Source organism: Anarhichas minor, unplaced genomic scaffold, assembly GCF_050575085.1.
Source record: "Anarhichas minor isolate MPS153535 unplaced genomic scaffold, ASM5057508v1 ptg000027l, whole genome shotgun sequence".
Lineage (NCBI taxonomy): Eukaryota > Metazoa > Chordata > Actinopteri > Perciformes > Anarhichadidae > Anarhichas > Anarhichas minor.
The window spans coordinates 12,344,885-12,369,632 of record NW_027466473.1 but is presented as its reverse complement, the minus strand read 5'-3'; the positions used below and the strand labels follow the sequence as shown (position 1 = coordinate 12,369,632).

The 24,748-nt window shown below is 43.7% G+C and overlaps 2 protein-coding genes across 2 annotated transcripts; one reads left to right on the top strand and one right to left on the bottom strand.

The window, feature by feature from the left end:
* The first annotated feature begins 409 nt into the window (after positions 1-409).
* On the top strand, positions 410-21,661 carry taok1b (TAO kinase 1b). Its single transcript, XM_076101701.1, has 21 exons — positions 410-781; positions 7,500-7,760; positions 8,346-8,417; positions 9,992-10,093; positions 10,210-10,255; positions 10,442-10,538; positions 10,623-10,736; positions 11,183-11,274; positions 11,801-11,894; positions 11,989-12,070; positions 13,165-13,332; positions 13,579-13,785; positions 14,462-14,596; positions 14,885-15,121; positions 15,234-15,362; positions 15,556-15,639; positions 15,761-15,880; positions 15,988-16,227; positions 16,348-16,560; positions 16,963-17,145; positions 17,453-21,661. The coding sequence occupies exons 2-21, from the start codon at positions 7,629-7,631 to the stop codon at positions 17,960-17,962; spliced, it is 3,057 nt and encodes a 1,018-aa protein (XP_075957816.1). The 5' UTR covers positions 410-781; positions 7,500-7,628; the 3' UTR covers positions 17,963-21,661.
* A 443-nt stretch (positions 21,662-22,104) lies between these two features.
* LOC142960647 (protein ABHD15) lies at positions 22,105-24,111 on the bottom strand. Its single transcript, XM_076102584.1, has 3 exons — positions 23,362-24,111; positions 22,957-23,186; positions 22,105-22,852 (listed from the first exon to the last, which is right to left on the bottom strand). The coding sequence occupies exons 1-3, from the start codon at positions 24,109-24,111 to the stop codon at positions 22,105-22,107; spliced, it is 1,728 nt and encodes a 575-aa protein (XP_075958699.1).
* Positions 24,112-24,748: the final 637 nt, after the last annotated feature.

Sequence of the window (24,748 nt, the reverse complement as noted above, 5' to 3'; positions counted from 1 at the left end):
AACACACACAGAGTGAGAGAGAGAGATAGAGATAATGTGCAATACTTCCCCTGCTATAAAATGCATGTTGTGTTGACATTGTGTGTATGGTTCTCTCCATCCAGACCACAACCCTATGCTTGCATTTGCTGAATGGCACAGCGGTACCAAACAGTGGGATTAGGGAGGGGGCCACACTTTCCCTGCAGGATACAGCGAGACAGCATCAACAAGACTCCAGACCTGTCACACGTGTACTCTCAGTCAAAGCTGACTGTACCGCTACCACTTTAGGCTTTTCCTATTCATTGGCTCGCTGATTCATTGACGATGGAATGGAGGTGATTCTCATCGCCGCCATTTTTAGAGGAACTGCCTATTGAAGTGAGAAACTTTGCTGGCTACTGCCTAACGTTAGCAGCTAGCTGGTTGGCCGCTAGCTTGCCTGTCGTTGTGACAGTTAACGCTTGACAGTCGTCACTAGCCAGAGCAGCTTGCTTCACGTTGATGCAATTATTCCTGCGGCCGACCAGTATTTTTGACAAAGATAACGGTTATTGCTTAAGTCAACAGTTTGAGCTAACGCTAGACTTGAAGTCAGCGTGGCCGTCTTTATTGGGTAGGGCACAACTGTGTGGTTAGATGAGCGAATTAGCATTGCTAACTTATTAGCTTGCGATTTCACACTTTGATTTCTGGTGGACTGCATCGCCTCGTCTGTGATTTATCGTCAGCCACATCCTCTGTTCAGGGTGACTGGATTCATCAGCCGCCTCAACCTATGTGGATTCATTTTAACCGGGTGAGTCGGTTGCTAGCTTTAGCTTTCTGCTAACGATGGGTTCAACAACACGCTGCGGTGGATTTAAACATAGGTTAGCGTAGAGCTAGCCGGCTAACTAGATTGGTAGCTACTCGACAGCTAACCAAAAGTTGCTGTCACAACTTGTGTTGGTCTGTCGCATCGACACATTGTAGTCTTCAGTGACCCATTGTTAGCATACGGGTGTTTGTTTTGAATGCCAGGATAACACATCAGCAAAATATATCATTGTGCGATGAGCAAGGCAAGCGAGCTAACGCTACACTGTGAGTGGTGTATTGTAAATAGTAACGGTAATGATTGCTCTGCCTAAGAAGCGTTAGCTAGCTACGTTAGCTTGCTAATCCGCTTTATGCAACTATCGTTGCAAGCAGTGCCACTCCCTCGTGTTTGTTTTTGTCCACTGTGGCCGCACGTTAAGTGCAACTCTGCTGCTGGATGTGTGTGTTTCTGAAGTTTGATTGTTCATCAATTGATTCACATCCTGTTCGTATAGCTATGTGACGGTAGGTGACATTGATCAGGAGTCTCTTTCTGTGTCTGTCGCACGTACATGTCCTGGCATTGTGATTACAAGCATCATTAGTCTGACAAGTCATTGTGATTATCAGTGTGTCAGCGACAAGGAGCTAGCATCCATCTGCAGCTGATGGCATGTTGTTGTGCACCGACGTGAGTCGCATTCCTCAGTTTTCTGTGTTGATATTGCGTAACACTGGCTATCACTCTGCAAGCTAACGTTACTCTTCTGCTTAACTTATGCACGACACAGTGGATCAGCACAACACAACGATTTAATGTCATGCGATTTAACGTCATGCGATTTAACAACACATGCCTCCTTTAATGTGGTTTCAAGTGCGTGATTGAACCACACGTTTACTATTCACCCAACGTTAACCAAGACACTGTGCCATCTGTGGGAGTGATCTGTCAACTTGTGATGTCCACGATTTGATGGCTGATACACCCAAACACCTACAGCTTTGTGTTGTTTGTGCCATATATACTGCTGTTTTATTGTTCAATAAGCACTGCAGTATTAGCAGCCCACCTATCTTTGTTGGTGTCACTGAACAGACTGTCCACGTTATTAATGCAGCCTGTGACTTGTACTCTCACTCTGCTACAACAGATTTCTGCTAGGCTGCCTGTCCCCTGTCTTCCTGTCTTTACTTTCAAGGACTTGCTGGTGGCCGATGATGAGAGGTACGCGGCTGCTATCGACCGCGATCACCTCGGTGCACGAGAAGCCGACGCAAAGTTGTGTGTCGGTGTTATATCAGGGGGTGCTGAATATGGGCACACTGCATAATGGATTTAAGTGTCTCCCAGGAAAAATGGATTAGACACCGGAGCAAAGCCTGCCCTGCTCGCTAAAGTCTAGATCCAAGTCAGTGACAGTCAGCCACTGCAGAACAAGTGCTGTTTCCACAATATGAATCACTGCAGTACTGCCACCATAACTTTATTTTTTTAGTGATTTTGAATATGTAACGCAGTTATGAATCACATAGTATGGTCCTTATTTAGCTTACTGATTGTAAGACTATTGTGCTTTTATTGTACTTAATCTTTTTCTTAACCTGGCAAAACTAATCGCTAATCAAATGACAGTCTTTGCTGTGTGACATCTTCAGTGACATGGCAATTTAAAAGAAAAATGAGATAATAAAGTTATGGTCCTCTTCCTTAATTCCTTAAAGGAGTTCGTAAGCACCAGCTCAAGGTCTTTGATTGAGGCCGGCTGCTGAACAGTTGGATACCAATCACGCATTTGATGAGTCAGACTGAGAGAGAGAAGACGCGTGAGGAGGGGTTACACAAACGACACAAAATATCCACCATAATGAGGGTCTGCATGATTTTCTGAAATTATAAGATGCACATTAAAGGTGCTACATTTTACATTCAGAGCATTAATATAGCAACAAACAACCTTTTGCTATGTAAATATGTAGTGAAGTAATAACTTTTGTGTGCCTTGTTATCCTCTCTTTGTTTACAAATGCCGGGCCGGCGGCACATGCAGATTGTCGTCGTCTTTTTTTTACCCAAGTGTTTGTTGTTAAGAAGAAACGTGGGATGCTATTGATGTTTGGGGCATGTATCCCACACAGGAAGAGTGTAAATGGAGCTCAGTGAGTGAACTGGGATGGGTCAAATCCTCTTAGTGTTTGGTCGCTCCTTTCCTCTCCTCTGTCGCCATCATCTTTGTAGTAACCACAAATCGGGATGTGTTGTTGTTGACGTTGGTTAGCTAGAGAGCTTTCACTTCCTCCACTCAGCGAAAGCCACACTTCTGTGATCAGGGTGGGGAACAGGAGCATGGACACCCCACCCTCCATCTTAGAGATAGAAATGTAGTGTGTCGTGTAAAGGTCATGAAGTTAACATTGTCTCTAAAGGAACAGCTGTGGTGTTGCAGTGCTCTTTGTAATGGTTATCTTTAAAGCAGAGATGCATCGAACCTGTCTTTTCTCTCTCTTTATAGAATTTAATGCCTTACCGCAACATGTTTTATCATTAAAAAAACATTTGAATGATATTGTTAATACAACGTTGCATTGTTAGAGTTTTACAACAAGAGACAAGAAGTATTTCATGTGGACCAGTTACATCCGGATGATACATGATCGTTTAATAAGCTGTATCCGCTCTCTGCATTCCTACTTTGAATTATTTAGCAATTCAGCATTTAGCATCTTGCTGGAAGACATTTTTCAAAATGTGTATGACAGAATATATGTAGCATTTTCTGAGAGACTCCACAGTGTAAATGCCCTGCACACCCACACAGGTGATATCAGTTATTCTGGTTGATGGGATCTTCTTCTCAGGTCGACATTAAAGGTTGAAGCTTTGCTGAGATCGACTCCATGTTCCTTTTTAAGGGACAAGTTGTCCCGCCTCAGCAGGTGCAGCAAAACCAGAGTCAGGGAGACGTCTATCAAGTACAGTATGCAGAGAGGCGGCACAATCAGCCAAAATAACTAAAAACTATAATTGTAGTTAGTCAAAATAAGAACTGGGACAAAGAAAATCAGTGTTACATGTGAGTCTCAGTACTGAGTGCAACTTAAATGGTTTTATGTAGTTGTAATGGATTTTAACCAGCGAAAACATGATGAACTGGGATGGATAATGTATATTACTCTTGTGTATACCGCTCCTATATACATTCTTTTCTCTGCATTTTAATAAATCAGCAGACAGCGCGGTTGCTGCTCTGTAGCTGGCCCTGTGCAGCTAAGAGAATTCCACTATGGGGATCAATAGAGTATTTGATTATTCATCATCCCTCTCCATTTCTTTCTCTCTCTTCCTGTCCGTGACATGCCTTGCTACTCAGCTTGGTGTATTGGCTGCCTCTTCATTAGGCTCCTTGGTGATTTTATAGTGCAGAGGAAATCAATTCACATAATACACAAAGAGAGAATCCATTTTCTCGAGCAGTAAAGCAAAACAACTTTCAGTGCATTTCTTGAACACACTGTTCTTTGTGATAATGTGTGCGCTTGTGCACGCACGGTTTGCAGTCCGGTCCATCACTTCCAGATTCAGTCTCATGACTCAGTGGTGTGTGTGTGAGAGTGTGAGCGAGTGTGTGTGTGTGTGTGTGTGGATGTGATACCTGTGATACCTGATTGTATCTCTCTGTACACACAGTCCAACTTAGCCGAAGTCGAGTCTTGTCTAGTTCAATTATTCTTTAACCTTAAATTGTACAGTTTCATCAGGAAATCAAAATGAGGAACCAAGATGCTCTTGAATGTCTGGACGCACTCCTGTCCACTGAGCTATCAGATGAGATTACACTTCATGTGTGACTCATTTAAACCTATCAACTAAATATTCATAGCTGGTACTGTTTTAAAGGAAGCCTTTAGAAGACAGCCCATCATTGTCGTAAAAGAAACAATAATTATCAAAACAATTACCACAACAGGGTGTGTGTTTATGCTAATTTGTGGCATTTTAACTTTACCTGATGAAGATCCGAGGACCGAATCGTCGTAAATACGGTCCATAATGCTTAGTCGTCTATTCATGGTAATTGTACCAAGGAGTCGCATTTTATTTGACTTAAAGGATGATTCTGTGTCTGGCTGTCTTATTATTGCCCACAGTCATGCGTGCTGATTCAGGAAAAATATTTACGAGGAAGTGCAATCACATGTTGGATGGGAAAAGTCTTTAAAAAAGTACAGAAAGCTTTAACACATTGATTTATTGCTGCTGATGTTCATGCTTTGTCAGTATATCATCAGTAGTGACAGTAGTGAGTTAGTCAGTATTAGGAGGTTAGGAAGTTAATCATTTCGAGTACAGCAGTGATCTTTCAGTGCCGACTCTACTTCTTAGCCTTTTTGCCTTTCACATAAAAATGATCAAAACCTCAAAGTCTCTCTCTAATAGTTAATATATTAAATGTAAAATGCTCTAGAATGTGTACTGTTTATCTTAATAGCTTAAATCCATAATGTAATTAAAAAATATTATTATAATTCTTCTCTCTCGGGAAAGTCAAGCAAGCCAGGCCTCCTTGCTTCTCCTTTGACTTTCTACACATCTGGCATATTCATCCACAGTGCTTAATTAAGACCTGCTAGAAAATCAATCATTTTCCAACATTCAGTCAGATTGGATGGCGTATCTATTAAGGCAGTGCTTATCACCAAATGCACAGCTGCAGTAATCTGTCCTTGCTGCCTGAAAGCAAATGTAAAAGTTCAAACTTTGATTTCTTTTTTCAACCTTTTTTAAGAAGTCAACGTTTGGCGTTGTTGGTCCACATTTAGCAGCCAAACAATATACATTACAATGCTTATCTCGTAACACTGCAAGCATTGTGACAGAATGAGACAAAGAAAATGTAACGTCTCTGTTTGCAACACCAAAAGACAGGATTTCTGTTGCTGAAGTTTGCTCCCAGCAGCAGTTCTCTAGCTTCTCTCCACTAAGATATGTGTTGTCCTTGAGGACTGTGTGTGTGTGTGTGTGTGTGTGTTGGTATACCAGTTTCCCTCTTGTGTTTTTTTGTCTCAGTCAGCTGGATAGCTTTTTTAGCAGGATGAACCTTGTGACACCAGCCAGCAGTGTGGTTTTGGTACAGCAGGCTACCAGGCTGTACTGATAACTATAGCAGACCCAAAGATAAACCGAAGGAGGCGACTACTCCTTCCCACTGGTTGTTTTTGTAATGATATCCGTGCGGTGTTTAGGTGTGGAGGGGGTTGCTTCCAATTTCGGACCGGCTGAAGACGAGACAAAGAGGTGAGGTTGTGAAAGATGGAGTAATTCTTCCAGGCGGTGTGTTGGTGGTTATCTTTTGATAGGAAAAGTACAAAGGAGGTGAGAGGAGAGTGCTTGTGTGTTTCCTTTCTACTCTTTAGATGTACACCCAACATACACGTCAGGCATGTTTAACATCACGCCATAACGTCTCCGAGGAAACTTTGGGCTCGCTGTATCTCTGCTCAAAATGTGAAAGTGTCTAATAAATAAATGTTGGTAAATTATAGATGTTAGACACATACAGTAAAAGCTACAACCTCGACATGATTTCAGTGATTATTGTAACTTAATAAAGCCGATGGGACCCAACAAGTCCAGTCAAAACATTTTAAACAAGCAGCACATGTACATCAGAGCAGCGTCACTTACACAACACATGTATATAGGGCGTTGACATGCTAATTTGTATTGAACGTAATATAACCCCCATTTGTATAACTCTGTTTTAGTGTTTGTGCAGTTTATTCCAAGGAAATAGCTTTAGCTTTGACCGTTTTTAATGTTTCAATGAATGTTCTTAATTGTTTTTAAATCTCCTTTTCTTTTGCCGTATGTTTTGATGCTTTTAATGTTTATTTGTGAAGCACTTTGAATTACCTTGTTGTTGAAATGTGCCACACAAATAAACTTGCCTTGGTAGTTTGCAGTATAATGTTCGGTACACAATATGCATACACTTGCATGTACGCACATGCACAACAATGATAATCCTACATGCATGTTACTAGACTTAACTAGAGCAACACGTCTCCTACTCTTTAGAGTGCACGGCAACTCTAATTGATCGGCCGATGCCGCTCAGACCTCATTACTGTCGGCCCCCTCATGGCAGTGGACGTGAAATCGACCCGTGAGCTGGGATATTTGCATTGCCCAGTCGTTCCAGTATAGTTTACATATCTGCAAATAATTGCCGAAGCAATCTGAACCGATGCACTTGCGATGACTCTGCAATTCGTGGATTATATTAGGGTCAGCACTTGAAGGTGCGACTGTGACCTTTTCTGAAGAAACGTTATGTCGCTCTCGTCAGGCAGCGTGATGTTGAATGCCACCGCGTTACATTTAATACCCTTTTCAAACGCAATACTGCTCTAAGGAAAACTGGGGACATTATGTAGCCGAATACATCTTTTTAATGTTTGTATGTAGCCAAATTGTGTGCACGAACATGAAATCACTGAAGTAAAATATTGCACTGTAACCAAATGGAGGAGTTGTTGTGGTTTTATGTTACAAGTTTAAAGTTGTGAGGTTTCCTCCTCTCCTTTCAAAGTATGGCCTTCGACTTTTCATCACGTCAACTGAGCCAATGGACTCTTCTTCATACTGTGTTTGATCTGGTCCTTGCTAACAGCTCTCGGTCTCTGCTTCCCCTCGCCCCTTTTTGTCCATCCAGGTGCCCGTGTGCTGGTTCCTTAGGCCCATCAACTACTACAGATGAATCTTCAGCTGTTTTGGCGTAGCTCAGCACCCAGATAGTCCCCATCCCCTTCTGCGTGGGTGATAAGGGACTACATTAACCAGGATGCCCTCCACTGTAAGGGCGGGGAGCCTGAAGGATCCGGACGTGGCCGAGCTTTTCTTCAAAGACGACCCAGAGAAGCTTTTCTCTGACCTCCGGGAGATTGGCCATGGCAGCTTTGGAGCCGTCTACTTTGTACGGCAACTTCATCTTCGCACTGACTGATTTTAATCAGGGTCATGATCCGTTGAATACAAGAGATGTTTATTCTGTAAAGACAGAGTCTACACAGTCCCATGGCGGAGTTGAAGTGATCAATTGTATGATCCAAATGTCTCTTTATATTTCATTAGCGTCCGTATTCCTTTCTGTGAATGATGCAGTAACTCAAGGCTGCTTGACTTGCCAATTACAGATATCAACTGAGTCAAGCGTCGCTTATATTTCCTTTAGGTACATCAGTGGGCTTACAATGGGCCAGAGTTTGTCTCAGAAGTCTTCAAAGTGTAGCTAATTCATTAAAGAACAGAAAACAATTTAAATATAGCATTTTTTGCCCAATGCAGATTAAATGTAATAGCACCAAGGTACAGCGGAGTAAAGTGACTCAAACTAACTTTTCTGATCTGACTCTTGCTCTTGAGCGCTGCACACAGTGTGGTTTAAAAAAAAAAAAAAAGGTACAAGAGGTCTTGAAAGACGCCATCCTTAAAGAGAGAATGAGATGTAGTGTATGTTATGTTTGAAATGTGTACTGACAATTTACTTTTTGTTTCCAAGGCACGGGATATACGCACAAATGAGGTGGTGGCAATTAAAAAGATGTCCTACAATGGCAAACAGTCTATTGAGGTGAGACAAAATTGGTTTTATATATAATGTATGTATGTATGTTTGTATGCGTTTCTTCACACATTACAGTATCAAACTTTGAATTATTTACCTTAACTCTTTATTCTAAACCTTTAGTGACTTTTGTGCACTGTAATACACCTCACATAAATATACCTACTCTTTATGTTATACTTCCATTCTTTCTAATGAGTCTAAGTCTATGGGGAAATGACCCTACTTCTCTCTTGATTTATTACCGAATTAAACATGAGTTTATGGTCTCAAACCCTAGTTTCAAGACTTCTTCAATACAGCATGCTGTTCATTTAGTAAATTGTGGTCCCATTTAGAGTGAAATAGACAATAAAGCTGGTTTTGCTTTAGGGCTTAGCTACCTTGTGATTAACAGGTCGCTACTAGGACGTTGTCTGTTTTTGTCTTACACCCTCTTTAACCCTTTAACAGTGTATTGTCAGTTCATTAAAGTTAACTTTAACATTTTATATAACTCAGCATATTAACATATTCAGCGTTCGACTGTATCTAGCTCCACCCTCTCGTGTCCCTTCTGGTTGCAATAAGCCAAGATGGTGACGGCCGAAATGCAGATTTCGAGGTTTCAAAACGGCAGTCCACAAACCAATGGTTGACATCACGGCGACTACGTCTACTTTATAAATACCGTCCGTGGTTATACCTTCTGTGCCACGTTCTGACAGTACAGGATCTTGATATACAGTACGTATATCTTTTACTAATGTTTGCAACCAGATATCAAATGGTATAAAAATTTCATATCACGATTATTGTGACCCAAATTATCAGGTTACCTGTATTATTGTGATATTGTTAAAATGTGCTGAAAACATTTTTGAAAGTACTGATATACAGTTATTATTATCATTCTCTCACTGATACATATGCACACAGTCTATCTTCTGTGTTGCAATTGAGTAATTGCAATGAGCCCAACAATAAACATAAATACAGAGAAGTCTAGAGCAAGAGTCAACCCTCGTTTCCGAATGGCTGGTCCACCTTAAAGATCAGTCCACCTTAAGGTTAGGTTGTTGCTAACTTCAGGGCTAACCTTCACTTTAATCCTTTAATCAGCAGATGGCAAGCAAGACACGGGAACTTCGCTTGGGCCTTGTGGAGTTGTGACATTCACACACCGAACAAATAGCTTTAAACTGTACACGCACTGCTACATTCACAGCTATAACGTCACCGTTAACTTCATAAACTCTTTCTCACTCACTCACTCACTCACTCACTCACTCACTCACTCACACACACACAAACAACCGTTGCATCCCAGTTTGAAACAAATGGTGACTGCTGATGTCGTCAATGAATATCCACGTCAAATAGCTAAAGGTCACACTTTCAGGGTTGTCGTCCCACATACAGTTCACACCGCTCTGGATTTCAGATTAGCTATAATCAGATTACACATAATCTGTGAAGAGAACCACCATACTCCTATTTGCACTGAAAGACACTCATCTGCACACACACACACCTCTAGTGCATAAAGCCAAGCGATGCATGGCGTGTTTTACGTTTAAGACCCTTCTCTCCCCCAACAGAAATGGCAGGACATTATAAAAGAGGTGAAGTTTCTGCAGAGGATCCGGCACCCCAACAGTATAGAATACAAAGGTTGTTACCTCCGTGAGCACACAGCGTGGGTAAGTCACCCGCTAACAACAGCCGGTAACAACTGGAAGATTATCTCATTCTGCAATGTTGAAGGGCCTTCATGTGTCCATACATAGCTATTCACGACTTTATCTCTTGCTTCCAGCTGGTGATGGAGTACTGTCTCGGCTCAGCCTCAGATCTGCTCGAAGGTGAGCAGGTGTTGCATGTTTTTTTTTTTTGTGTGTGTGTGTGTGTGTGTCAAACAGATTTGACCCTTCCACAAGAGATGAAATGTAGGACTGACTGTGTGAGCTTGCAGGAAAAGAAACGCGGACATTGATGTGTCTTCATCAGCTGCTTTTGATTCCTGCTCAAACTGTTTTTCCTCCTTTTAGTTCATAAAAAACCTTTACAGGAAGTAGAGATTGCTGCCATTACACATGGTGCTCTGCAGGGGCTGGCCTACCTTCATTCCCACAATATGATCCACAGGTGAATGCTTTTTTACGTGACCTATATTCTTTAAGAAACCTGTAAACACCCGCTTTGACACGTCTATGTTTCTCTCTCTCTCAGGGATGTGAAGGCAGGTAACATTCTGCTGACTGAGCCCGGGCTGGTCAAACTGGCAGACTTTGGCTCTGCTTCCATCGCCTCGCCTGCCAACTCCTTTGTGGGAACGCCATATTGGTAAATGTAAACCCAAAGTATACGATGGTAAATGTTGACGGTCTACTTCAAGAAGCACGGACTCATGAAATTGGATTTGACTGTTAAGAGTATTTATTTATATTTGCATATCCACACATGAGTTAAAAGCGGCCTGCTGATGTATCCAATCATTTTCAGGATTGTGAACTCTATTGTCAGAAAATTTTGTTACTTATGCTTCTGAGAAAGTGCTTATGACTTATGAAAAACACCATTATTTAATTCCAAACAATAAAGTGACAACGCCTTTTAGTTTGCAGATTAACATAATTATAAATAAAACACATTTAAAGACGCGACTGCGTATCCATTAAAGTCATCTCGCTCTTTTTTTTTTTTTTTTTTTTAATTGACTGTTAACCTACTTTTTTTTTGTCCTTTTCTATTCCTCACACTCACTGATCTTCCTCCTCTGCTACATCCAGGATGGCCCCAGAGGTGATTCTAGCTATGGACGAGGGCCAGTATGATGGGAAGGTGGATATCTGGTCCTTAGGGATCACCTGTATAGAATTAGGTAGGTTGACAGTATGTGTGTATTTTATCTTTTAAAATAGAAAGTGTAAACTTAATACAAAGTATACTTGAATACACAGTCTGTGAGACAAATGCTACCAAATCATGACCTACTATCTGTTCTAAACACATGATTTGCTGTTGATTAAGGTCTTTGAGCGCAAGAAGTAACGCCAGTCACTACATTGTCTGACTAACATTTGTTTGATGGGCTTGTTTTGATTTAAGGTTCAGTTAAATCAGTCGTGTTTATTATCTCAGCAATTGAGAAAGGCAAAAAAAAATTTCTTCTAAAACTTTAATTCAGTTTAATTACATTTATTTAGTATCGCCAAAAATCATAAATCACAAATTTGCCTCAGACGGCTTTACAATCTGTACACATACGACATCCTTTGTCCCAGGAAGGAAGGAGGGATCCCTCTCCCAGGATGGACAGAAGTGCAATAGATGTCATGTGTACAGAATGCTTATAATCTGAAAAAAAACGAAGGAATACACACACTGACTTGTCATTTCTGTTCCAGCGGAGAGGAAACCTCCCTTGTTTAACATGAATGCAATGAGTGCCTTATACCACATAGCGCAGAATGAGAGCCCCACACTGCAGGCCAGTGAATGGTGAGATGCCGCGCCGCACCACAAACATGCTTGCTTTTGTTAAAAGGCTGTCGGTGTCGGTGTCTTACTCTACATCTTGTCATCTTTGTTTCAGGACGGATTACTTTAGAAACTTTATCGATTCTTGCCTTCAGAAAATCCCCCAGGACAGACCACACTCTGACGACATGCTGGGGGTAAGTGCGCGCACATACTGTGTACACTACAGCGCACATACTGTGTACACTACAGCGCACATACTGTGTACACACTACAGCGCACATACCGTGTACACACTACAGCGCACAAACAGAGAGCAGGGTCGGTGTGTTAAGATGGGAGATTGACAAAGCCCTCTGGCGATGAATCTCCCTCTGATGTTTGTGCTCTGTTCTCTCCCCCATAAGCTTCTATTTGGATTCACTAATCCTCTACTTCCAGTTTCACGCACACACACACACGCACACACGCACACACAACCAGAACTTGCATGGACACACACACACAGAGCTTGGTTTTGTGGAAAGAACACAGATGTAATTACTGTAGAGATGCGACTTCTGCATCCACTGTTAAGTAACTGAGCAGCTGTCACTTAGACCACTAATGGACTCACTCTTACACATGGAAGTTGTCCTTGGGGTACGAAAGCACTGCACGCTGCGTCTTTCTCCTTTAAATGTCAACTTCCCAAACCATACTTGTTCTTAAACTGAATTCAAAGTGTTACGATGTTCAATGTTAAACGCTCTTTAAATGCTTCTCAATGTGATTTTCTTCAGTTGGACTTCTGGCCCAACTTAATCTTAAAAAGGAGTTCTTGGATTTAAATATATTTTTGTCATTTCATGTCGATTTTGACAATTGGCCGTCATCTGCATGATCCACCGTACTGCACAGTTTTGCGTTGATCATAGAGCCTGACAAATGTTGTCCGTGTTAAACAAACAGCCGTACACATGGAGTAACCGTGTACGCTGTCTTACCTTAGTACAGACCTTTCTTTCTGCAGTTTCAGCGCAAAACCATCCACCACATCATTAAATCCAGATCGCTGAAGCTGAAAGCAAATTCAGCACTCTGAGCTAACCCAGTTCCTTCTTGGGATATATTTGATATTTTTCACCCATTACATTTGTGCAATTTATTGCAAAAAAAAAACAAGTTTACATGTTGATCTCCTCATAAGCTCTCAGTCACTCCAGTCGTTTTAGTTTTGAGAACAGTATTCTTCTTCCTCTTCCTCCTCGTCGACTCTTGTTTTCATGATGCTCTGTCTCTTCCTCTCCAGCATGCGTTTCTGCAGCGTGAACGTCCAGACTCCGTGCTGATGGATCTTATTCAGAGGACCAAGGATGCCGTGCGAGAGCTGGACAACCTGCAGTACCGCAAGATGAAGAAGATCCTCCTTCAGGAGACCCACAACGGACCCACAGCAGAAGCTCCTGATGGAGACGAGGTGTGTGGATGCTTGTTTAGTAACAATCAATCAATTTGTTTTCGTTTTTTTTTAAGCTCAGAAATACATTTGCCACTTTAAAGGCATTTTACTGTGCTGAGAAAATAACCAAGCATGCATTGGTTTGTATGCATGTCTGTCCGTGTCTCTTGGACTTTCTTGCGTTCCCCCTATCCCGCTCTCCCTCTCTCTCCCTCCCTCTCTCTCCCTCCCTCTCTCTTTGTGCTCTTTACTCTCGGTCTCCAGGAGCTGGAGCCGGGCGGCGGTCGGACGGGAACGGTGAACAGTGTCGGCAGTAATCAGTCCATTCCCAGCATGTCCATCAGCGCCAGCTCCCAAAGCAGCTCTGTAAACAGTCTGAACGAAGCGGCCCAGGACAGCCACAGCGAGCTGGACCTGATGGAGGGAGACCACACAGTCATGTCCAACAGCTCCGTCATACACCTCAAACCGGTGGGGAAAGTCACACGGACACACACACACCTCTTTAGAGAAAGTATATCGGCGTATATTCATGATTTATTAAAGGGGCACCGATTTTTACACATGAAGATGAGTTCATAAAAATGTCTGTGGCTCTAGTGGGAGCTTCGTGTACGGCATCGGTTTACCACAGAAATCCTGTATTGCAAATTGGGGATGTCAAGTTAAAAAGACATGGACACATAAACGTCTAATGAAAGATGCTATTTAGTTACACTACAGGAATAAAGGATCCAGTGTTTTGAGTTGAGTTGACTCATACTCCGGACTAAAAGTCAGGATATCTCAGGCTCTGCTACATCAGTTTTCACCGTCCGTCCTTTTAATCCGTCTCTTGCAAGCACCAAGATATGACCAGAAACATGTTGATGGATTAGAAGGTTGAGTTAAAAAAACACACAATGATGTTTTGGGAGGATGTTGTTTTCAAGTTAGTGAGAAGTGTTCTCACAGCAGTCTGAGACACACCGAGCACTTAACTGCTGTAATATCTTTGTCTCACTTTGGCAAGTCTTTTCTGTTTCTCTTCTGTCTCGATCTCTTTCTTGCCTTATCCAAGTCTCCCCATCCCCCCCCAATGCTTGATTTGAATCTGTGAAATACAGTAACTAAATAATATGTTCTTTCTGCTGCCTTATGTCTCCAGGAAGAAGAGGAGAGTCTCTCTGGGGAGCCGGCAGCCAGCAGCGAACCCTCTGAGCCCCAGCCAACACCAGCTCCGGCCCCGAGGAAGCACTACCGCAACAGAGAGCACTTTGCCACCATACGCACAGCGTCACTCGTGAGAACACACTTGCTCACTCCTCCATGCATCTCGCTTACTAATTGCATTTATTAGTGGCTGTATAACAGAAAGGGACAGATATTTAGTGCGTTATGTTGGACAAAAGGTCCGAAATGATTAGAAATGTTCAACATTTAACAAACTCTTTTAACATTGCTGTTATACCTACACACTTGAGTAGGATGTCTTCATCCCCATGTCATATTTCTATATTTTATAACCCTTTTCAAATAATCTGAACCCAAAGAGACTGCGATGATTCTTACCTGCGTCTGCGTCCTGCAGGTGACCCGTGAGATGCAGGAACACGAGCAGGACTCGGAGCTGCGGGAGCAGATGTCCGGATACAAACGCATGAGACGGCAACATCAGAAGCACTTGATGGGCCTGGAGAACAAGCTGAAAGGGGAGATGGATGAGCACAGGCTGAGGCTGGACAAAGAGCTAGAGAGTCAGAGGAACAACTTCACCCAGGAGATGGAGAAGCTGCTTAAAAAACACCAGGCGGCCCTGGACAAAGACGTAAGTGGAAAAAGGAAAAATACTGTGATATGCAACTATTCATGTTTTCGAAGCACGTCCCTACAACTGAAGCTTTTTTTTGTCTCCGACTCAATTTTGGTGTTTGGTTTAGCTGAAGACTTTTGCCAACGATGAGAAGAAGTTCCAGCAGCACATCCAGGTGCAGCAGAAGAAGGAGCTCAGCAGCTTCTTGGAATCACAGAAGCGGGAGTACAAACTACGCAAGGAGCAGCTCAAAGAGGTAACACGCTTCAACCACACACATGGTTAATACATGGTCACCACTACTATTTCATTAATTACAAATTAGTCGCTGATTCCTTTTCTGCTGGTTGAGTAATACATTAATGGACTAATTGTATCAATATCTGTAACATCAATAAGGCTAATGTCCTGACGTACTGAAAGAAAACAAAATAACACCTGTGTGGCAGGAACTGAACGAGAACCAGTCCACTCCCAAGAAGGAGAAGCAGGAGTGGCTGTCCAAACAGAAGGAGAACATCCAGCACTTCCAGGTCAGGAACTCTCAAACAGTACACTTGACGAGCCCGAGACCAAATGCTGGTTTTACACAGGCCTGGCAGTGAATTCACACAGTCTGTAGAATCTGTGACTTTAACAAAACTTGATTCCCAGGCGGAGGAGGAGGCCAACCTGCTGAGGAGACAGAGGCAGTACCTGGAGCTAGAGTGTCGACGGTTCAAACGCAGGATCCTCATCGCCAGACACAACGTGGAGCAGGATCTGGCCAGAGAGGTACTTAGTCACACAGAGAGAACCAGCCGCCACCACCCACTCTACTGTTTTTGATTGATTTGACTTATTTGATTGCTGTCAACCAGCATTTTCTCCTCTTGTTTTAGGAGCTCAACAAACGGCAGACACAGAAGGACCTCGAGCACGCCATGCTGCTCAGACATCACGAGTCGATGCAGGAGCTGGAGTTCAGGCACCTGGGGACGATCCAGAGGGCGCGGGCAGAGTTGATTCGGACCCAGCACCAGACGGAGCTCACCAACCAGCTGGAATACAATAAGAGGAGGGAGAGGGAGCTGAGGCGCAAGCATGTCATGGAGGTCCGACAGCAGCCCAAGAGCCTCAAGGTACGTGTACTTGTTTTTGAAACGGACCCCTCTACACACTCTCACTGATACAACACTTGCAGGGGTAAAGCTCCCTTACTCAACATTTTAAATGTTTCCTTTTTTTTAAATTTGTTTTAGTCTAAGGAGCTCCAGATTAAGAAGCAGTTCCAGGACACTTGTAAAACCCAGACCAGGCAGTACAAGGCCCTCAGAAACCACCTGCTGGAGACGACGCCCAAGTCTGATCACAAGGCCGTGCTCAAGAGGCTGAAGGAGGAGCAGACCAGGAAGCTGGCCATCCTGGCCGAGCAGTACGACCACTCCATCAACGAAATGCTCTCTACGCAGGCCGTGAGTACCTGGAAGAGAAGCCCTTAAGAGTTTAGGAAACAAAAATTAGTTTAGTCACAAAGCAGTTGTACAAGACCATGATAAAATACTCAAATATTCTAAATGATTATTTGAATTAGGAAATATCTAATTTAAGAACATCTAAACGAGACTTAAATGAACAGTGTGTAACATTTAAGAGGATAAATTGGCAAAAATGGAATATAATATGCATAACTATGTTTTTATTAGTGTACAATGACTGAAACTAAGAATCGTTATGTTTTATTTAGCTTTATATCTGTAGGATATAAAATATACTGCTTGTCACTGACATTGAGCCAAAAACAATGGTGCTTCCAAAGAAAGTCTTGTATATCCCGTCTTCATGTCTTTCTTTCTCTTTTACTTACTTGCCCTCAGCTGCGGTTAGACGAGGCTCAAGAGGGCGACTGTCAGGTTCTGAGGATGCAGCTGCTGCAGGAGCTGGAGCTGCTCAACGCGTACCAGAGCAAGATCAAGATGCAGACAGACGCTCAGCATGACAAGGAGCGCAGGGAGCTGGAGATGAGGGTCTCTCTGCGGCGGGCACTGCTGGAGCAGAAGGTAAGAAAGGCCCTGGACTTAGTGTAGTGTAAGGATGTGTGGCAATACATTTGGGAGCGACAATAAACACTTTTTGGTTATGAGACTACACTTCTGTTGACGTTCACTTACTGTGTCTCATGTACTGTGTCTTTAAGTTAAAGGCCATTCAACCCTTCCTGTTTTTCTAATTTTGCCGATTGTTCTATTTCCCAATAATATGAATAGTGTGGTCGAGTGATTAATTAAAGAAGAATTCATCGTCCTTTCAAATGGCAGACTTTGCTTTGTCTCTTGGCATGTATTTTAACTGTGTTTATCTCCGCAGATTGAAGAGGAAATGCTTGCGCTGCAGAACGAGCGTCTGGAGCGAATCCGCTCCCTGCTGGAGCGCCAGGCCCGAGAGATCGAGGCTTTTGACTCGGAGTCCATGCGGCTGGGCTTCAGCAACATGGTGCTCAGTAACGTGGCTGCCGATTCCCAGGGAGGCTGGGGGGGAGGAGGTGGAGGTGGCCAGGGGGCTCAAGGTGGAGGCCACTGGCCCGGAGGAAGTGGAGGTGGTGGAGGAGGCGGCCACCAAAGTCATCACCACCAGGGGGGCACCAGCTCACAGCAGCCCTGGGGTCACCCCATGCTGGCTGGGGGCCCGCCACCATGGAGCCTCCACCACCCCGGAGGAGGGAATCAGAGGGGGAGCGCGGGAGGCGCAGGAGGGGTGAGGAACAGCCCACAGGCTATGAGGAGGACGTCATCAGGGGGGAGAAATGAACAGGGCATGAGCAGGAGCGCCAGCATCACCTCTCAGATCTCCAACGGATCCCATCTGTCGTACACCTAGAACACACACACACACACACACACACACACACAAGCAACACGATAATTGTCTTAAAGTCGAATCCTTGTGCACCGAGGTGACACTACGCAGACGCACGCTATGCATGCACCACACATGCACCACACATGCACCACACATGCACCACACATGCTTTACATACACTTATGTCCCACAGTACGTCTGACACATACTGCACAGTACTGAGACTGGGTTTACGGCAGCCCAGTTGCTCTCCCATCACCACTGCTCTCTTAAATCAGTGTACTGATCGCGGTAGTCTGTGGAAACCCAAAAGTCTTGAGACTAATCCAAGATGGCTGAGGGCCATATACAGTATGCCACAGTGCAATAGTGTCATTTGTACTGTATCTTACAGTGCTGTTTTATGCGTTTTGCCATGTTGGTCTCTGTTGTCATAGACCCAAAGTAGTATATTCATATTCTCTACCACGGAGTTTGTTTGCAGTACGCTGTTTTATATATATATGCGAGGTAAACCTGAGGCTTTCAGATGTTGTGGTAGCACAATAATGTGCATCATGGGAAATGTTGCATTCAGTTATGCAATTTTTAGAATCACATAAAAAAAAAAAAAAAATGTGATCACTCAAATATCTCACAGCTTGAGATTGAAGCACAGACATCTTACCGTTTAGAACGTTTATTGAGATTATGGTTTACGTGCAGTGACAGAGGAGTGAGAAGGCAGGAGGTAATGTAGGCGTCTGATTTAAGATGGAAGAGCAGAATGTTTCGGAACACGTTGGAAAGCTCTAGAAGGAGCATAGAGAAATGACCAGTGTTGTTGTAAGTACAAGTGGGTTTCTCTGACTTTAAAGAAGTAGCACAGGGGACGTCTAAGGTGTCATGAACAGCTAAAAGTATGCAATCTTTCATTCCGGCCTGAGTGACTTCACTCCTCCACCAGAGAGGGAATCTAACCAGTGAAGTCCCCGTGTGCAGTGTTTTACTGGGATGAGTTAGTTAGGGCTGCAAAGATGCCAAAGGTAAAGGTGCAGAGTCAGCGTTGTCGTTATAATTATCCATGCCAACATACTGTTATGTATTTCATGAGATTGTGCCAGAGATGTAATTGGAAGTTCAGGTGATACTATGCGGCCAAGTTAGATGCACGCGTTGCTGGATTGGAGGGAGTCCATTCTCGTGCATGCTCGGCCTCATTGGCTCGGCTCTTGGGTTTCCACAGACCTCTGCCCACTCTTTGCTCATGCCCTGAGGGATACCGTGGCCTTACCAGTCCAAAGCCCTCATGACAGGGACGGGGTTTTCAGCAGCACCTAACCTCTACTTGAGTAGAAACTAGTGTTCACCTCTCACTTGTTGTTTGCAGCAGTGTTCTGGTCTAATCTGGCGCCGTGTTGGTCGGTGAAAGCGACGCCTGTTGGTCTATACCTCAAGAACACTCAAGCAGAGCTTCACAACAGGGTGTCGTGACTTGACAACGACTGGTACTTTGGCACAGGCTTTCATGCACACGAAATGATTGGTGGATCAGATTTACATACATGCATATAATAGTTATGGGTTTCTATTCCCCAGTCAAACAGTACGTCCCTTTGCACACTTGGTTGATGAATGCATGTACAGGAGAAACATTTGTGAAAATGGGATTGGGACATAAAAGTGTTTAAAACAATAAAAAAATGCACTTAAAAGTTGCTAGCTGAGTTGGCTGTTAATGAGCAACACAGCAGCATTTCTGTCGGGGCAACATTGTCCATCTCAGTTGCCTAGAAATGTGTGTTTTTAATTAATAAAGTAATAGTTTTAAGGGGCTAGAGTTGCACTGAATGAACAGGGAGCGTGAAGGAGGAGCGTCACTAGTCCTCTGCTGGTTGGTGACTGCTGAATGTCTCGTTGGGTTGATGGGCGGTGATGCTGGGATCTCCGCTGCCATGTCCCTGGAACCCCCTCTGGTCCGACATCCCGCTCTGTCTCACCCCCGGTGACCCCCGGAGTCGTGTTCTGACCGATGACCTCCCTGATTCCCTCCACGTTTGTTTCCTCCCCTCCTGAGCCTGATGTTGTCTTCACCCCTCCCTGATCTATCTGGGAAGAGCTCTTTAAGTGAAAGAAAAGAAGAAGAAGAACAAATAAATATGTATTATTATATAAATCTATTAAAAAGAGGATTATAGAGATAAAGGTGGACGTCTAATTGTGAAATGAAATGCAGAGATTATGCGTCGTATGATTTTCAGAGGTGGAATGTACAGTAAACCTGTTAATATTGTATATTTTGAATTTGAAAATATGAAAATCTAATTGACAAATCAAAGACAAATGAAGTAGTGGTGATGCTGACACAGTGATGTGGTTTTGGACCAGCGGTATTCAAATGAACATTTGATTAACAGCCGCTGGGTTTTCGCGGTCTTACTTGCAGCTGCAGGTTCTGAAACGTCTTACAGATATTCTGTTGTGAATGATAACAACACAACTCTCGGTCGGACTGCCTTGAGTAAAAGGGTAACTTTTTGTTTAATGCTGAATTAGGATGATTGTGCCCCCTTGTTAGGTGTAGCCTTTGCCTGAGCAAAGGTTATATTTAATTGACGTATGATACCCAATATAGAAGACTCAATCTGTCTGTTTAGGTTTTTCACGTTTTAGACTCTGACCTAAAGTCGAGGTTATACCATAGAAAAATAAATGTCTTTAAAGATCTATTAAAATTTGGAAATCAATATTTGGCTGTATAAACAATATTCCGTGCACTCCACAACAGAAATCCTTGCACAAGACGGTGAAAATATATCTGTTGTTTGATATCTATGAGGGTTACTCTGAGGGGTTGTGGGGTCCACGGATATCATTTGGACTTCATTTATGAAACATGCGCCCTCCTCTGTTGTGGTTGTACACAAAGCATTTTCACACTACACTGAAGTATCTGCCTTTTTTTTCAGCTTTTTTTTTTTTAATCTTACCACCCTGCACTCAGTTTGTCTGGGCTCAGTTCCAAAAACTGAAAAGAAAAACCCAGAATGTGGTGGTCCCATTCTTCTCTTCAGCCAGTATGCCATTGTTTCCAACATCTTTTAACAAACCTTTTTCCAGTTCTGCCGTGTTTTATTTGGTTTTATGCCAGAAAGGGTCATTTTATTTTCCAGATGATGTCTGCAGAGGGCCAAGCGAGTGGCAGGTTTTTACTCCCTCTCTTGTGTTTACTAGAACTCCCAGGGGGTTTTTTTTGCGAGGTGGTCGGGGGCAGAGTCTAGTTTTAGACCTTGGTCACTCTGAACTGGATCAGTTGCACTGCTTGCACAAGTGATTGACCAGATTAAAGAGTCTACTGTGATCCCCCTCAGTGTTGCTGAGGGATGGCTGCCATTGGTTGAAAGTAGGCGGGAGGCAGGGTTACGTCTCTGTACAGTCTGTTTATCAGTATTCCCTTTATCGCTCCTGTCATTTGGTGGATCTTGCTGTTTTATCTCCGTAGTCCAGAGACCTGTATTAAACTGTATTAAATTGTATAGATTGTGCAAAAAGCTGAATGTCGCATAGCAGAAGAGAAAAGCTATTCCTTACAGATGACAAAGTGATTTAAAATGTATAAAAGAAATCGAGAAACCATGTTTAGGGGATAAATGTAATATTTTGTTTGTAATTACAATTTTTTGTTGGAAGAGGGCTACTGGAGAAAGAATGATCTGTAATAAAGTAATTTTAATATTTCTTTGTCCCACTGTGTGTTTGTGTGTGAGGAGCATGACGGCTGAAAAACAACAAACTGACTTAATAACCTTTATATTTGAATTATATTGATGCAGTGCTACTCTCGACATGTATTGGACATGAACTGCTTGTTTAATTTGCTTCATTGCCTGAAAACCTCTTGCTTTATTTAGTAAGTAACATTTCTGGATTCGTCTTTCTTTATTTTCAAAGAAGAGTGAAGACTTGTTCTGACACCATGTTTTTTTGCTTGGTTTACCAAAAGTCATGTCTCCTCTTGGATCAATTTTACAAATTTTACCAAGTAGTCCAGTGTCCTTATTTTGCTGATTTGTTTTCCAGTTGTTTGTAGGAGTACTTTCATCCTCTTTAAACTCCAGCTGTGGACAAATATTGTCCAATTATTTTTTTTGCAGATCTCATCTCTCACCATCTCTTCCTCCTCAGCGTGTGTAAGACCTCTTCCAGGTGAAGTTCTCTTCCTCTTCCTCTGCATCTACGCTGCTCTCTTCAGGTGTCTCCAGTCTTTGTTTCCTGATCATGTTGGCTCGCCTCCTACGAGGGGGAGCCACGTCGCTGGTCCTGCTCCTCAGCCCAGCCTGACTGTATTCTCCTCGCGGACCATCCGAGCTCACCCCATCCCTCTCCTCCCTTTTCAGGAAATCAGCCACTACTCTGAAGTACTCCAAAACTGCAATATGACTCCAGTTACCTTTCTCCTCCACCTCATTTCCATCCCTCCCTCCCTCCATCTCTTCTCTGCCCTCCAGAGTGAACCCACAGTGCCCTCCTCTGTCTGTCAGCACCAGAAGGAAATAAGGATTGCTCAGGAAAAGGGGGATGGGCAAGGTTGAGGCAGGTGGGAGGAGAGGATCGTCCCGGCTGCGGATACATAGCACGGGGACCGCCACCTCATCTGCATCCCTCAGTGGTTCGTTCCTCTCCCAGTAGTTGTCCCAGTCCTTGGCTGGGTAAGCCCTCTCTCCGAGTGACCAGGCCACTGAGGGCGCCAGGCCCCGTGAGGAATGAGATCCAGTGCTCGGTCGTGACTTTCGAGAGCTTATTGGAGGGCTTGGGGTCCTCTGCTGAAGCTGGGCCGAAGAGCAGGACAGAGTTTCCTCCAAGTCTCTCAGGGAGGAACAGCTGAGGGCCCGGTCCACATCCAGGACTCCTCTGAAGGAGCTTGCGTATCTTATGACGGCGACATGTCAAGAAAAAAAGGCTTTAATAATCCTGCCCGATATTCCATTCATGTTATAACTAATACATTTTCATCTTGCTTTAATTTCTCTCACCTACTGAGCTGCAGTTTCCGGTGGAACAACACCCCCCAGCGATAAATTGAAGGCATGGCTGTTTCGAACCACAGCTGTCCCTGGAGGACAGGTGAGATGGCTGCAGCCGCCGTCAGTTTTGAACTTGATCCACATTCCCCCAAGTAGGAAAGAAGAAGCCCCGAGCCTGAACCCTCGCTCACTGCAACCATTACAGAGGATGGGTGGCGGTTGTGGACATAAGCCACCGCCTGAAAGTAGAAGACATCAAAGTTCTCATCATTGGTAAAATAAACCATTCAAATATTGGACATTTTGCAAAATAAATGACCAAAAAGTTTACAATGGGCTAATAAAATCACAATCTAAAAAAAACTAAAAAAAACATGATAAAAAAAAGAGTGTACACTTGGCATCTTTCCATACCTGCTCAAGATCAGCTGGGTCTCCAAACTCAGTCAGTCGTGCTGTGGTCAGCGGGCATCCCGCTGTGCCTCGAGCGTGAAATACTACCACATAAAAACCCAGACGCATGGCCTGATGGCACAGCAATTTTAGATGGGGGGTCATCCCTCCCCAGGACTCAGGTATGAGGAGGAGGACAGGAGGCGTCGCCGTGAAGCAGCCAAGCGACTTTCCCCCTGACTGATGCTCCTTCCTGCCCTCCCATCGCCTCCTCCCGACCACCTCATCCAGTCTTGTTCCCACCGCCCAGTCCAGAGCCACAATACCCCCGTCTCTCAGGAACACATTGTCTCTAGTGAACTGTAATGTGTGACCCTGTTGTCCACATAGCAGGCTGGAAAGAGTCTGGAGGTGGGGGTCTCCCTCGGGCCAGGAGGCCAGCCTCGGCCTGGCCAGAGAGCCACAGTGGTGGAGCAGATATCTGGCCAGCGCAGTGGGTTTGCAGATGAGTCTGTGACCATCTGAGGCCTGACCTGACCCAGACAACATATCTTCCCCTGGTGATTTGGGCTCCCTGGTCCATGCTCTTATATTTCTGTCTAGCGGCAGCTCCAAGATCACGCAAATAATGACCCAGAGTCTCCAGCTTGCAGCCCTGACAGCCAGTCTCGTCCAACCACGTATCCTGGACCTGCGCAGAGCCAGATACAGCAGCAGAAGAAGCAGCGATGGACCCAACCAGAGCAAATAATCCCATACAAATGATGCCATTGGTAAATAGAGAGGAGATTGTTTTAAAATCCAATGTTTTTCTCTTAGGGAAGTGTTGCTGTGATTTCCTCAGTATTGTCTAACCCCCATATTTTACAAACTCCTGCCTTGTTGCATCACGTACCAGAGTGAAATTGTTGCCTCTCAAGTGGACTGACGTTGTGGATAGTCGTCTTCTTTCTCCAGTTTGTTAAGAGGAGTAAAGGGAAGTCTTCAACGATTGGCAAACAAAGAAACACAAAAATAAGAACTGGAGAAAAGAGTGCCTCATGTAAACTGTTGTTTCTCAAATCCTGCTGCTGCACCACCTCCCCCCCCCCCCCCCCCCCCCCCCACATGTTCTCCTCCCTCCATAAATCATTTACTGCAAGCACGAGTTCAGATCGAAAGAGAGCAAACACAGGCCACATAAATCTGTCCCATTAATGTTATCATGATTACAGTCGTTGACCTTGCCAAGTCTTTGACAGTTTTATTCTATCACTAACGATATAAAGAGGTCTTAAAATGAACATTAAATTGTCATTCCCTTTTTAAGTTGGTCCGGGAGTGTTGTTGATTTCGTCATGATTTAGAATAACTTCCTTTATCAAAAGCAGTTTTTAGGACCGATGCACTTGTGATTCATGCACTGTTT

Excerpts from the sequence above, each read along its gene's own strand:
- LOC142960647 (XM_076102584.1), bottom strand. The coding sequence starts at position 24,111 with ATGGCATCATTTGTATGGGATTATTTGCTCTGGTTGGGTCCATCGCTG. Across the intron at positions 23,187-23,361 it reads ACCCAGCTGATCTTGAGCAG|GCGGTGGCTTATGTCCACAA; the intron begins GTATGGAAAGAT and ends TTCTACTTTCAG. Across the intron at positions 22,853-22,956 it reads CGGAAACTGCAGCTCAGTAG|ATACGCAAGCTCCTTCAGAG; the intron begins GTGAGAGAAATT and ends CGCCGTCATAAG.
- taok1b (XM_076101701.1), top strand. The coding sequence starts at position 7,629 with ATGCCCTCCACTGTAAGGGCGGGGAGCCTGAAGGATCCGGACGTGGCC. Across the intron at positions 10,094-10,209 it reads TCCGTGAGCACACAGCGTGG|CTGGTGATGGAGTACTGTCT; the intron begins GTAAGTCACCCG and ends TCTTGCTTCCAG. Across the intron at positions 15,640-15,760 it reads AGAACATCCAGCACTTCCAG|GCGGAGGAGGAGGCCAACCT; the intron begins GTCAGGAACTCT and ends CTTGATTCCCAG.